Below are 11908 nucleotides of genomic sequence, written 5' to 3' on the forward strand. Positions count from 1 at the left end.
TATATATATATATATATATATATATATATTTAGTGAACAGAGGAAACACATGCAGACAATTGGATGAAGAAGTAAAGATCATTTAGAAGGATACTACGGGAAAAAACAAAAAGGAAAACATAACATGTTCACTAAATATATATATATATATATATATATATATAGCTCCTAATATTATGCGTTTAATAGTCAATCTTCTTGCACAAAAAAATATTATGCTACATTACTCGCAACGCTACCTCAACGTGCTAAAGATCGGATATTAATGTATGCTTACAATGTAAAGCCACAGATTTCGATGTCACGCCACGTTATATAGCGCCAGTTTGCCACCACCTCTCCCGTTCCACGCCCCCTCGCGAATTTCGCTGCTACTTTATAACATTAAATTTCCTACAGCTCTCTTTTCACGCGCGTTTTCGCTTGTTTCTCTCCATAAGGCCCTTATTATCCGTTTATTAAGTTATTTACTCGCGTTTACAGTAGCCTACCATTGTATTTGGAAAAGGAAAGAAAACGATGGACAAAAAAAATAACCAAAAAAAAAGGAAGAAAAAACGCGTTGTAAAATGCGCCAAATAAATGGGAAATCGCGAGATCTGTGTGCCAACTACGAAGCATACATACCGTCACGTACACGTGCTCTTGTCCGGTTTAAATTGAGATTGAAGTTTCGATAAAGGTACACGGATTAACTCATACGACACGGTAGCAAGAAGTATGCTCATCCTCTACATGGAGTTTTAACAGTACAGTAATAGTAATAGCGATAGTAACAATAGTGGTGAGAGCGATAATAATGTGATGATAGTAGTGAGAATAGCGATTATAGTATCAATAGTGATGGTAGAATAGTAGTAGCGATAGAGTAATAGTAATAGGAGCAATAGTAGAGTAGTATTAGCAAGAATGATGTGTTGAAAGTAATAACAATAAAAAATATGAATTATACTAATATACCAATATAATAATAATAATAAGAGTACAAATAATAATAGTATACCGTTAGATGTTAAAAAGAAGTAAAATCAGTCTATTCATTAAAATAAATTAATTACTTTAACTAGGTGTCTCGTATTTTTAAAACAGGCAAAATTCCATTTTACGAAAAAAATGGATAACACGAAAAACAATATTGCGAACGTTATTACATCTTGTGTTTCCCTTTCTGTTTCTTTCTGTAGTATTCTCCTAAATGATCTTTACTTCTTCATCAAATTGCAAGTGTTTCCCCTGTTCACTAAAGATGTACACACATGCATGTATATATATTTCCTCTTATATATTTTATATAGATGTTGCGAGAGAAGTCGAGGAAAGAATCTATCTTCCTAGTAGCATTTGGCTTGCCAAATGTTGTCACTTAAATAATACAATTGCATCACATATAATAAAAAAATACGATTTACACACGTGCGTAAAAGTCTTTCTTCTTCCATTCAGGCATGTAGAATTTTGCCGTAAGTACCATCTGAACAATCTTTTTTTACGGAGACCTCTATATAAAGATCGTCTAAGACATTCTGCCAAAATTACACGAGACGGTATCGTTTACGGAAAGAAGAAAGAAAACAAAGTATGACGATGGCGAGGAGATTACACCTTACTTGCGTGCGACATTGATTTCAAGTAGAAATAATTCTTAGAGGAAAAAGAAGGAAGACTTTTACACACGTAAATCGTGTGTAAATCGTATTTTTTATTATATTAGGTTTCGTTACCGATGGCTTGCTCGGTCATTCTCAAGCAGAGAGCAGCCAGACTTGAGTTAATGTCCGGCTCTGTCGTCGATTGATCCATCGATTCATCCGTCGATTGATCCGGAATCGGTTGTGCCAAATCGTTGCCGGAAGTCTCGGGGCCTATGAAGTGATCTCGCGGCGCGCTATTCGTACGGTAAAAAGAATTCTGCACTTGCTGTGCAGAAAGAGAAAAACCGACGTATGCGACATTAAAAATATTATCAAGAAGAATGTTGCAGAAGAAGTCGAGGAAAGGATCTACCTTTCTGGCAACATTCGGCTTAAAACGTAAAAAAAAAAAAATACACATACATGTGTCTTCATTTTTTCTTCTAAAATTCTTTTAAAAAGAAAAAAGGGGAAGAGTGGGAGAAAGAGAGGGGAGGGGAGCTAGACCTTATCTCTTACCTGCAAACTATTCTCCTGCAGACTGGATCTCTTCTCGACCGAGGCAGGACGTATATGACCCAAGCCTTGGCTCATACCTTGATAATACAGCGAGTTCGTACTGTTTCTATGCGGACTGACCATGTACGAATGGCCGCTGTGTGTGGTGTGAGTATTATGAACGTTGTTCGAGTTCAGGCCCGGTTTTCTGTTGTGCTGTTGCGAATTGCCGTATTTCCGGTTACCGTATCCGTAGTTCTGCCACCTGCAATTCGACGCGCGCATTCTTGTCATCTCATCGACAGCGTTACATCAGTTCATTAGACGACGTTTCACGACGTACTTTTGGACTTGTCGCGGATTGCCAAGCTTGTTACGCCACTGTCTCGCCCTGTCTTGCTGACTCGGACTGAAGCATTGGTGATTCGTCACCTTCTCCAAGACGCTGCTGAAGGCGCACTGTATATTGTCGTCCGGCTCGAGGGCTATTTTGTTGAACACTAAAATGCGAGAAAATGCTTCATCGTATCTCAACATTATTTCAGCGGCTCCTTCAAACGATCTCTCAACTACGAACGAACGTTGCACTCACGTTTGCCCAGTACTTTTATGAACTGAGTGGGAATGTCCTGCGGATCGCCTTCTTGACTCGGCTTCATGGGGGTGGAGAGAATCGTTTTAAGCTCGTCTATTGTGCTGATGAGTAATGGCGGGCCCTGCGTGAACGAGTTGACTTGCCCATCGGTGGACTGCAGATCCTTCTCCAGATTCTGAAGCGTGTTGTACCGTTGATTCAGCTTACCGATCGAGATGGCCAACTTGTGCCTGGCGCCCTTCGTGACTCCCTGCGTCGCCAATTTCTCCTCGGTCAACGCCAGCATATCCTCGTAGGACATCGAAGTGAACAAGTAGCTGTACTTATGCAGGCGCAATGTCTTAAGCCACGCCGCTACGTCTAAACGAGCAGAGAAAGGGGCTCTGAATTGGATGCACCGGCGAGTGTGTTTTGAACGGACAATTCGAACCTCCATGCCGAATCTTAAAGATCGGCTCGGAAGTCCGTTCAGTTCGAATTAGGACCCGAACCTACCTCTCATACCGCTCGCTAGAGGACGATTTGAAGCGTCATCCAGACGCCCCTCGCTGCCACTACTCGCGCAAGAGCCCTGCGGACTCAACGGTCCCAAACCGATGAGACTACCTGAGTAAACAACAGGAGGACCGCCGGTTAAGTAACGACGTCCGTGAGGGACTAATGACTGAACTGGTGGTGTAAGCGGTATAGGCTGATAATTACTCGCGTGGTCGCCGGAAACGCTGAAGCTACGCGGCTTATGCCTGGACGCGTTCGCCGCATTGTTGGCGCGATCCACGAGCTCGTGGTGATGCGACGTCGCTGCCGGTGGCGTCAAGCTGTTCGAACGACGTTGACGGCTAATTGGCTGTGGTGGCTGTGAAGGCGGTGGCGGCGGCGGAGGTGGTGGCATCGACGTTAAGCCGAACGTCGATGTGCTCAGATGCATATTGAACATGTCGTTCAGCCTCCGTGACCATAAGTTGTCCAACCTGCTGGCAGTGAACGAGAACAACGTTAAGGAACGTTGATATCGTTGTGGACACAACGAGATTACCGGCCGTGGAACATCGTTAGTCATCGTGTTGAATTCGAGGCTCTCTCACCTGGGTGCCAGTCTAGTATTCGTGTATTCTTTCGCTGTACTGGACGTAGTCGGTGTATTCTTAATACGTTCCTCCAGATATCTGAGCCACTGATGCAAAGAACGTCTATCATGACAGGTTAGGGCCGGATGTATCAGAGTGTAGCTTAAGAGCTGCTGCGCTTCGTATGTAAATTGTGTATTGGTCGCGCAGGCGCCTATTATTTCCGGTATCACATCTAAATAGGCTTTCTTGCAATCCAAATTCCCAGGCTTCAGCAATGGCAAGTGCAACAGCAACTCGTGGATCGCAGTTTCTGTTGATTCCATCCTCAAACGTTGTATGAAAGCTGCAACATAAAGTGTCTCATTAATATGTCCACTGTCTGTAAGTCCAGTATCTACTAATGTATCTCATTGATACCATTTACATACCGAAAAATATTGCTCAAAGAAAAGCAATTTTTCAGTTTATTTTTCTTGTTTTGAATAACGGTTGCCTTGAGCGGAGAATATTTTCTTGATAATGGTATGAAAGTATGCTCATCACAAATATTGGAGAAGCACATTATCATTTATTCAAATGAAGAAATTGTTCTCTTTTCAAGAATATTGTAAACCTTATCGAAGAGAAGTTAAATTCGGCCAATTGGAATAAATAAACGGAAGCTTTAGTGTTTTGATTTAATATTCTTGTTTGAAGTACTATGCTTACTAAGATTGAAAATATATTTTGAGAATAAATTTGACATGTTTATGACGAACCTATGACATACTTACGGATAGATAATTTTAGAAATAAAAGAACGTCTAAGTTACAGGTTTTTCCGTTACAAGCAGACTAGTTAGTCAACTCTTTAAGAATAATATTTAAGAATAATATTCAAGAAATAATAATCAGTAATACCCAATTTAAAAAGAAAATACAGTTAGATGTGTTCCTGATGGTCAGTCTGTCTGTTTTCTTGATTTCGTTTGTAATAACTCGTTGGTGGATAAACAAGAATTATGGATGAGAACAAACGTGAACGAACGATCCCATTAGGTTATTTAAAGAAAGCACAGTCAGTGCTCATGACGATCATGTTACTGTTTGTTTTTCTAACAAGCCTGATAAAAACAGCTTAAAAATAAAATCACAGTTCTCCATCTTATGAACATTATGTCGTCACATCGTTGCTTCCTATTTTTATTGAATCTTTTGTCTTTAAAGAAGCTAATTATTAAATGATTCTTTGTAATCTAGTTTCTTTTAAGGACTCAAGTTAAGTAAATAAAAGAGAGAAAGGTGAGCTTTTTCCTCAAAAGTGAGAAATGAGACGTTTGAAATAAGTGAGGAAAAGAGTGAGTCTACACATTTCATAAACAAAACATAGACAAGTCTCATACAAAAACAAAGTTCACAGATGTAACGGGTGCAAGTCTGTTTCTTTGCGCGCAAGAATCGTCATCTTGGATATTTACTTGTTTCACTTTAACTGGAAAAAGTGCAACTTGGTTCGGCTAAAAGGAACAGACCTGATGCAGCTCTCGAATGCAGAATCCAAGCCGTTCGAAACCTTAGGAAGACCCCATGGAAATCAAACCGAGGTCCCCAAACCACCATAAATATTTCATCTACACTACCGGAAGCAAAAGTTCTGTTCGTTGCTTGCAACACTACCTGTATTATTGGCCTGTATCTCTTGCGCATCCAGCTGCGATACAGAATGCAACTTGTGTTGCACCACCTCTGCCAGGAATCTCGCCTGTACCGCGGGTATGTAGCGCAGCAGCGCATAAATAACAACGGTCTGCTCGCAGGGGTTCCATTGCGAGAACATGCGTGTGAGCTCGTTGACTTGTTCGCAAAAAGGTGCAGTGGTTGACAGATTACACTTCATGTTGTATCCCTCGGAATTTTCGTCGAAGGAGGTGAGTAGAGAACAGTTCGGGCAGGGCACTTGATGCTGGTGTTCAAAGCCTGCTGCAATCACTGCCTGTATTAAGGGCCAGCATCCATACCTGTTATTATACATGAATAATCTTCTAATCCTGCAACCGATCAATTAAGTAGTTTATTTGTGCGACTCAATCACGCGAATCACGCGTATATTCCGAGATTTCCGATGAGCATCGCGAGGTTCCTCTCTCTCTCTCTTTCTCTCCTGAAGTCTCGATCTCCGAGACTTACTACACCTGTGTAAGAGCGAAAAACCTCCGCCACTCTGCCACCGAATAATCGAGTCGCTTATCTCCGCGACGAGCCGAGCTTCGCGCGGGGGAGGGGGGGAGGAGGTATGCACAACGAGATCGACGGGCACTGTGAAGTTCCTCTCTTGAGTTCCCTATTCTACGACTTACACCTGTCTCGTGAGCGAAGTACCTCTTCGTCGAATAACCGAACGGTTTATCTGCAAGCCGAGTTTCGCGGGAGACGCGCGTATGTAGAATCAGATCCCCGAGGAGCGGATCGCAAGCAAGTTCCCTCCTCGAGTTTCGTATTCCACGACAGTTCAAGAACACAAGCCGCTCGAGTCGCGGTCAAACACCCACTAACGCATTCCCTCGCGCTCCGTCGAGCGAGCATGTTACTCGAGCGTGAACTCCGCTCGCACCGCCCGTCGCATGCATCGCCCATCGGCCGTCCGCCGGGTTTTCCGCCCGAGCGAAGTAATCACGATTTCCGTCGCTTCTCAGCGATAACGCGCGCGATTATTACCGTATTGCTGTTGTCGACGCGCACCCACCACCGTTTACCGACTGTCCTCGGCGGACGTCTCGACGCGAGTCTCACGCGACTGGGAGAATCACCGTCTCAGAGTCGTCGCCCGTGCGCACCGCGACGCATCGAGCCACCGAGGACGTAGCCGCGACATAACCTCCAAAACTGCTCGTGCGTGTGTATACCACAGACACCTATACAGGTGATAGAGCCCATAAAGCTAGACTGCTGACTCCTTTGCCTAAGTAGAAAAATGAACCCCCGAAATTGTATTGAAATATGTATCGTATGTCACGCATAGAAAGGAGGGGGGATTCGTATATCTGATTGGATGTGTGTGAGCCGATGCCTACTTGCGTCTACGGACACATGCGTTACAATCGACCAATCAGGCGTGACCGTCGTATTTATTACGAGGCGCATGCGTGTCAGTTCAGCATATACGTGTATGTATACTGAAGCCATCTATTTCATGCGAGTTAGCAGTCTAGCTCATATATAGTTGTCTATGGCAGAGAGCCTCTAGTGGGAGGAGCCCACAGGGTCACATGACCAATAATATTCTGTGATTGGCTGACATGATTCCCGCGTATATGGATACAATAGTATGTTTGTATTCAAATCGGCCTGCTCTGTGATTGGTTGGTGTAACAAAGTACACGGTCACGTGACTTTGTTGGCGCCTCCCTTTTACCAGAAGCTCTCTTAGGCCTGTATCAGGCATCTAACAGTTCAACTAAACTCAAGTTTAGTTAAACTTGCTCTGACTGATCAAATTTCAGTCCAAAATCAATTCTAATCCGTAATGTGACACGGGTCTTAAGATCGTTCTATGTTAGGCTGGGTCTTAAGCAGTAAGAAATTGACTAATTCCAGTTAATTACGTTTCTGATTGGCTGTCGCAACAAAAAGTTACAATCGACCAGCAACTAATGTAAAACGACTTTTATGGTCAGAAAGAAATTTGAGAGCGATTGCCCGATCGTTTTTCAAGAGACCATCTTTTCAATATCCCTGAGGAACTACAGGTAAACTACGTTAGGTTAGACAAAGATCAAATTTGGTCATTGTTCTTTGTGTGATCCAACGTACTTTCTCAGAATGCGCATCGAAAGATCCCTTGAAAAATGGCTCTCAAGTTTCTCTCTGCTAAGGTGTATTGGTAGAAAGGTTGCAATACTTTTTTGGATAAGTTTCGGAACGCATACCGTGTTCAATCGGAAAATTTGTTTCTTAGGCTCTGCGCGCACAATGGAAATATTAGGAATAAATATTAAGAATAAGAATTGGGAATAATGTAATTAAACATAATGTACAAAAATTGAGATATAAATATAGAAATTGTGTCATATATAGCCGTTCATTTCATTTCCGTTGCGTAAAAATAATTCCTAATTCTTATTCCAAATATCTAATATTTATTTTTATTCCTAATATATTCTATTGTGTACTGGTCCTCGGTTATTTTCAAGAGATATATTCTCCTCTTTGGACACGAGATGCGTTGCGAAACTCATCGAAAAAGAAGTCTGTTGCAACCTTTCTATCCACTGTACAGTCAGCAGTATCATGTATGCTGTACCATTTCCTAAATCGAACGTTACACAATTTCTATTTAATTTGACCAATCGAGATGAAAAGAGGAAAGATTTCTTTATCATGAATGATTAATCAAATGCTACTCTACCCTATACTAAGTAACTTTTATACATGGTCAACAACTAGGTAACGATAATGCAACTTTTCCCGAATAACGGAAAAATGAAAAGAATCATGGCTCAACTTCAGCGACCACGTGACTTCTCGGCCAATGAAAACGTGACATTTTTCACGCGTGACTCTTCACTCTTCCGTTCCTAAGTCACCCTTACACGATTTTCAGTCTTACCCCCGATTTCATCAATTTCGGTTAACTCAACGGAATTGACCAATCGCATTGTCCAATTAGCTAACTGATTCATATAATTGGTCAATTCCGTTGAGTTAATCGGTCGATTAGATTAACCGAAATTGATGGAATCGACGGTTAGGCACACATAGGGTCGTATTTTGAACTCTCCTTCCTCCTTTGTCGATAAAAATACCTCTAAAAGTAATTTAGTAACCGCCTGACTAAGAAGCCACATTTAAGGTGCTTTCATCGATAAGATTGAGTTCAGAATACGGGTGATGATAAAAGTCGAAAATCGTCCAAGTAATTCTAATTACAGCGGTACGACATCCATGACGCGGTGTATACACCGATAAGAATTCCGCTGAGGTCAAGTTTGTTTACCCCGCGCGATGCGTGTATATTTATAGCCTTTCCTGCTGCGATTCGTTCGGCGGTGCAATGGCACCGCGTTCGCGACAGAGAAAGAGAGAGAGTATGAGTGAGCAACGAAGTGGGGAAGGGACGAGGAATGCGTGGGCGCACTCCTCGTCGGAGGGGAGCAGGCGACCACGCGGAGGCGGTAGATAAGATACGATCTCCGCGGCCGAAAAGCGTCGGCGCCGCTTCGGCGAGCGGCCGAAATCGCGTACCTCGGCGCGTCAGCTGTGTCCAGGATTCATGGGGGGTACCGACTCGCCCTTACCGTCGTCGTACGCCTTTGTATGCGCGCGCGTGTGTGACGACATGGGACGACGGGATGAGGAAGAGAAAGAAAGAAACGAAGGGGGTGAGGGGGCGGAGAGAGAACCGGTAGCGGACGAGAGACGAGGCACGTACACACGCCGCCAGTGCGTGTGTCGATGTACTTCTGTGTACATACGGACACATGCACACGGATGTTCGCTAGAGCGAAGAACGACGGAACGAAAACAAGGGAGTGCGTCTCCGGAGCGCGATCACCCGCCGGCTGAGGCGGTCGCGAGCGGCCGACCGACCACGAGTCCCGAGATTCAGACGCGGCGAGCATCGCACTGTGCGAAGCGCGAACACGGGCGAATGCGCGTTTCACGAGCAGCGAGAGTCGAATCATGCTAACATAATACATACAATCCGACGTCATCACCTCGGTCGGTCGGTCGGTGCGCGCGATCGCGATGTCGGACGAGCGTTCTTCTCTCTCTCTCTCCCTCTTTCTTTCTCTCTTTCTCACCGCTTACATGGTGATCTTACATTTCATGCACTTACTAATTACCGCATGCGAGGCTGCACGATGCTGAGACTGCTGCCGTTGACGCGATAAATTCGTTTTCGACGCAGCAATCAACGGCAACGACGCACTTTACGCGACACACTACATCTTACCAAACCCTGGCCGAGAAGAAACCTTCCACCATGTGACACGGTGGGCTTACGTGAACACACTGTTCACCTCGTCGGCACACGGCTTGCGCATTACCCTCCGTTCTTCTCACACAGAGCGCGAGCCGACCAATCGCATGCGAAGCTCATCCAATGGCACCACTTTGCTTTAGGGGCACGATCCTGATGCTCGACCAATCGCTCGCTCGCTCTAGGGTCGGGATGACGAAATGAAATCATAAAAGTGTTACCTGCAACGTTAATTTATATACCTGATTTTAACCGTATACGTGGACCTTTTGGAATGGGTATGAAAAAATAAAAGACATTTTTGCGCCTGTTTCTTCTTCCATTGTGCGGAAACGTGGAAAGCGATTTCTTCATTTTTGTTTTATATATCTAAGAGCGTAATATTGACTTTCCGTACTTATCTAAGTATGAAAAAATTTACACGAAATACATTAATTTCACTAATGCATATGCGAAATGTTGGAGAAATATGTAGCGAGTATGAAAGAAATATTCTCCCCTTTTTGTTTATTAAATAAAATGAAAACGAAAATGAAAACTTAGAAATTGAACTTAGAAATTGAACGTGACTTTTTATTTTTATTTCGCATTTAAGATCGTACTAGAAAAATAAGATAAGATTAGCATTCATCTAACTGTTCGAAATTTCCAGAAAAAGTTTTATCCAAACACGTGGAACTTATATTACCACGTGGCAATTATACGGATGTATAATTGAGATGAAAAGATATTTGCGCTTCTTTCTTCATTAAATGTTCGGAAATATTGAACGTGATCTTTTTATCTTCATTTTGCACCTAAGGTCGTATTATAAAATAAGATTAGCATTCATTTAACTTTCCAGAATTCGTTCGAAATTTCCAAAAAAAGTTCTATCCAATCACTGGAACTTATATTACCACGTAGCAATTATACGACGGGTATATAATTGGGATAAAAAAGATACTCGTGCTTCTTTCTTCATTAAATGTTCAGAAATATTGAACGTGACTTTCATATCTTCATTTTACATCTAAGATCGTAATTAGCATTCATCTGTTTGAAATTTCAAGAAAAAGGTCTTTTTATACAAGCATGTGGAACTTCGTAGAAATATATAATTGATGTGAAAGATATTCACGTTGTTTTACTCATCAATTGTTCATAAATATCGAATGTGATATTTTATTTCGCATTGAAAATGCAATTCATGCTTATTTACATATTCGAAGTTTTGATTAAGGCGTAGATATATTCAACTACATAATAATTATATCGGATATGTACATAGCACATTTTATTTAAACATGCAGGGAACGTCTTTAGGACGTAAAACGTTCTCTGGATATCTTCGGAACATCCTTTTTGAGGTCTGTGATAGGTAATTAAGATAAAAAAGATATTTACATTTAGATTATCTTTCTTCGTTGAGGCTTCTGATCCTTCGTTGCAACCTTCACTGCATTTTTGTCTAATGACATCAGAAGCGGGAAAACGCATGCCAAGAATTCTTACATTATATTGTAGAATGCAAGAAATCTTGGCAAGCATTTTTCGCTTTTGATGTCATTAAACAAGGGTAATTGTTTAATGACATAAAAATAAAAGCGATGGGCCAGGAATCTTAAATGTTTAGTAACATTGAACGTAATTTTTTAATTTTTATTTGGAACCTAAGAACGTAATTAGTATTCATCTGTTGAAGTTTAGAAAAAAATCCAATTTTATCCGAGCACATGAAAGAAATATATAATTGGCATGAAAGATATATTCACCTTTCTTTATTCTTCAATTATTCAAAAACATTGAGCGAAATTTTTTATTTATATTTTATATTCGAAAGCTACAGAGCTACAAAGATATGTTGAGAATTAATTAATCGCCATAAAGAATGAGTTGCCTCGATGTTTTTGGTAACGAAAAATAATTTTCAAATTTCCAAGAGAAAATGAAGATTGTGAGGTCTAGGACAACCTGTATAAATGAAAAAAAAATAGATATTCATGTTTCTTTATAATCATCAATTGTTCAGAAACATCAAATATGACTCCTTTTTAAATTATTTTATACCTGAGAATCCATCCCATTTTAACGTAGAGATGAAGATGTTCCGTAATAAATAAATTTATATCGATATCGAATATTTACCTTGACACGTTATCGGCTTTTATTTTAC

At 41.6% G+C, this 11908-nt stretch overlaps 1 protein-coding gene across 13 annotated transcripts; it reads right to left on the reverse strand.

The window, feature by feature from the left end:
* Positions 1 to 38: 38 nt before the first annotated feature.
* On the reverse strand, positions 39 to 9820 carry LOC106749915 (protein Smaug). 13 transcript variants are annotated; one of them, XM_014629873.1, is made up of 10 exons: positions 6489 to 6520; positions 6131 to 6180; positions 5451 to 5791; positions 3810 to 4137; positions 3427 to 3698; positions 3220 to 3330; positions 2722 to 3084; positions 2473 to 2629; positions 2151 to 2394; positions 39 to 1917 (listed from the first exon to the last, which is right to left on the reverse strand). In XM_014629873.1, the coding sequence occupies exons 3-10, from the start codon at positions 5668 to 5670 to the stop codon at positions 1708 to 1710; spliced, it is 1905 nt and encodes a 634-aa protein (XP_014485359.1). In that variant the 5' UTR covers positions 5671 to 5791; positions 6131 to 6180; positions 6489 to 6520; the 3' UTR covers positions 39 to 1707. The 13 variants fall into 13 exon arrangements, with proteins under 13 accessions (XP_014485359.1, XP_014485351.1, XP_014485347.1 ...); XM_014629865.1 differs by lacking the exons at positions 6131 to 6180; positions 6489 to 6520 and adding an exon at positions 9617 to 9817; XM_014629861.1 differs by lacking the exons at positions 6131 to 6180; positions 6489 to 6520 and adding an exon at positions 9617 to 9817 and having other exon boundaries at positions 3427 to 3695; positions 5451 to 5821.
* Between the last annotated feature and the right edge of the window lie 2088 nt (positions 9821 to 11908).

The sequence above is a fragment of the Dinoponera quadriceps genome, unplaced genomic scaffold (assembly GCF_001313825.1).
Source record: "Dinoponera quadriceps isolate SergipeBrazil2010 unplaced genomic scaffold, ASM131382v1 scaffold4026, whole genome shotgun sequence".
NCBI classification, from domain to species: Eukaryota; Metazoa; Arthropoda; class Insecta; order Hymenoptera; family Formicidae; genus Dinoponera; species Dinoponera quadriceps.

Coding starts and splice junctions, on each gene's coding strand:
- LOC106749915 (XM_014629860.1), bottom strand. Junction 3,331..3,426: donor CGTTTCCGGCGACCACGCGA/GTAATTATCAGC, acceptor TTGTTTACTCAG/GTAGTCTCATCGGTTTGGGA. Junction 2,395..2,472: donor AATCCGCGACAAGTCCAAAA/GTACGTCGTGAA, acceptor GTCGAATTGCAG/GTGGCAGAACTACGGATACG.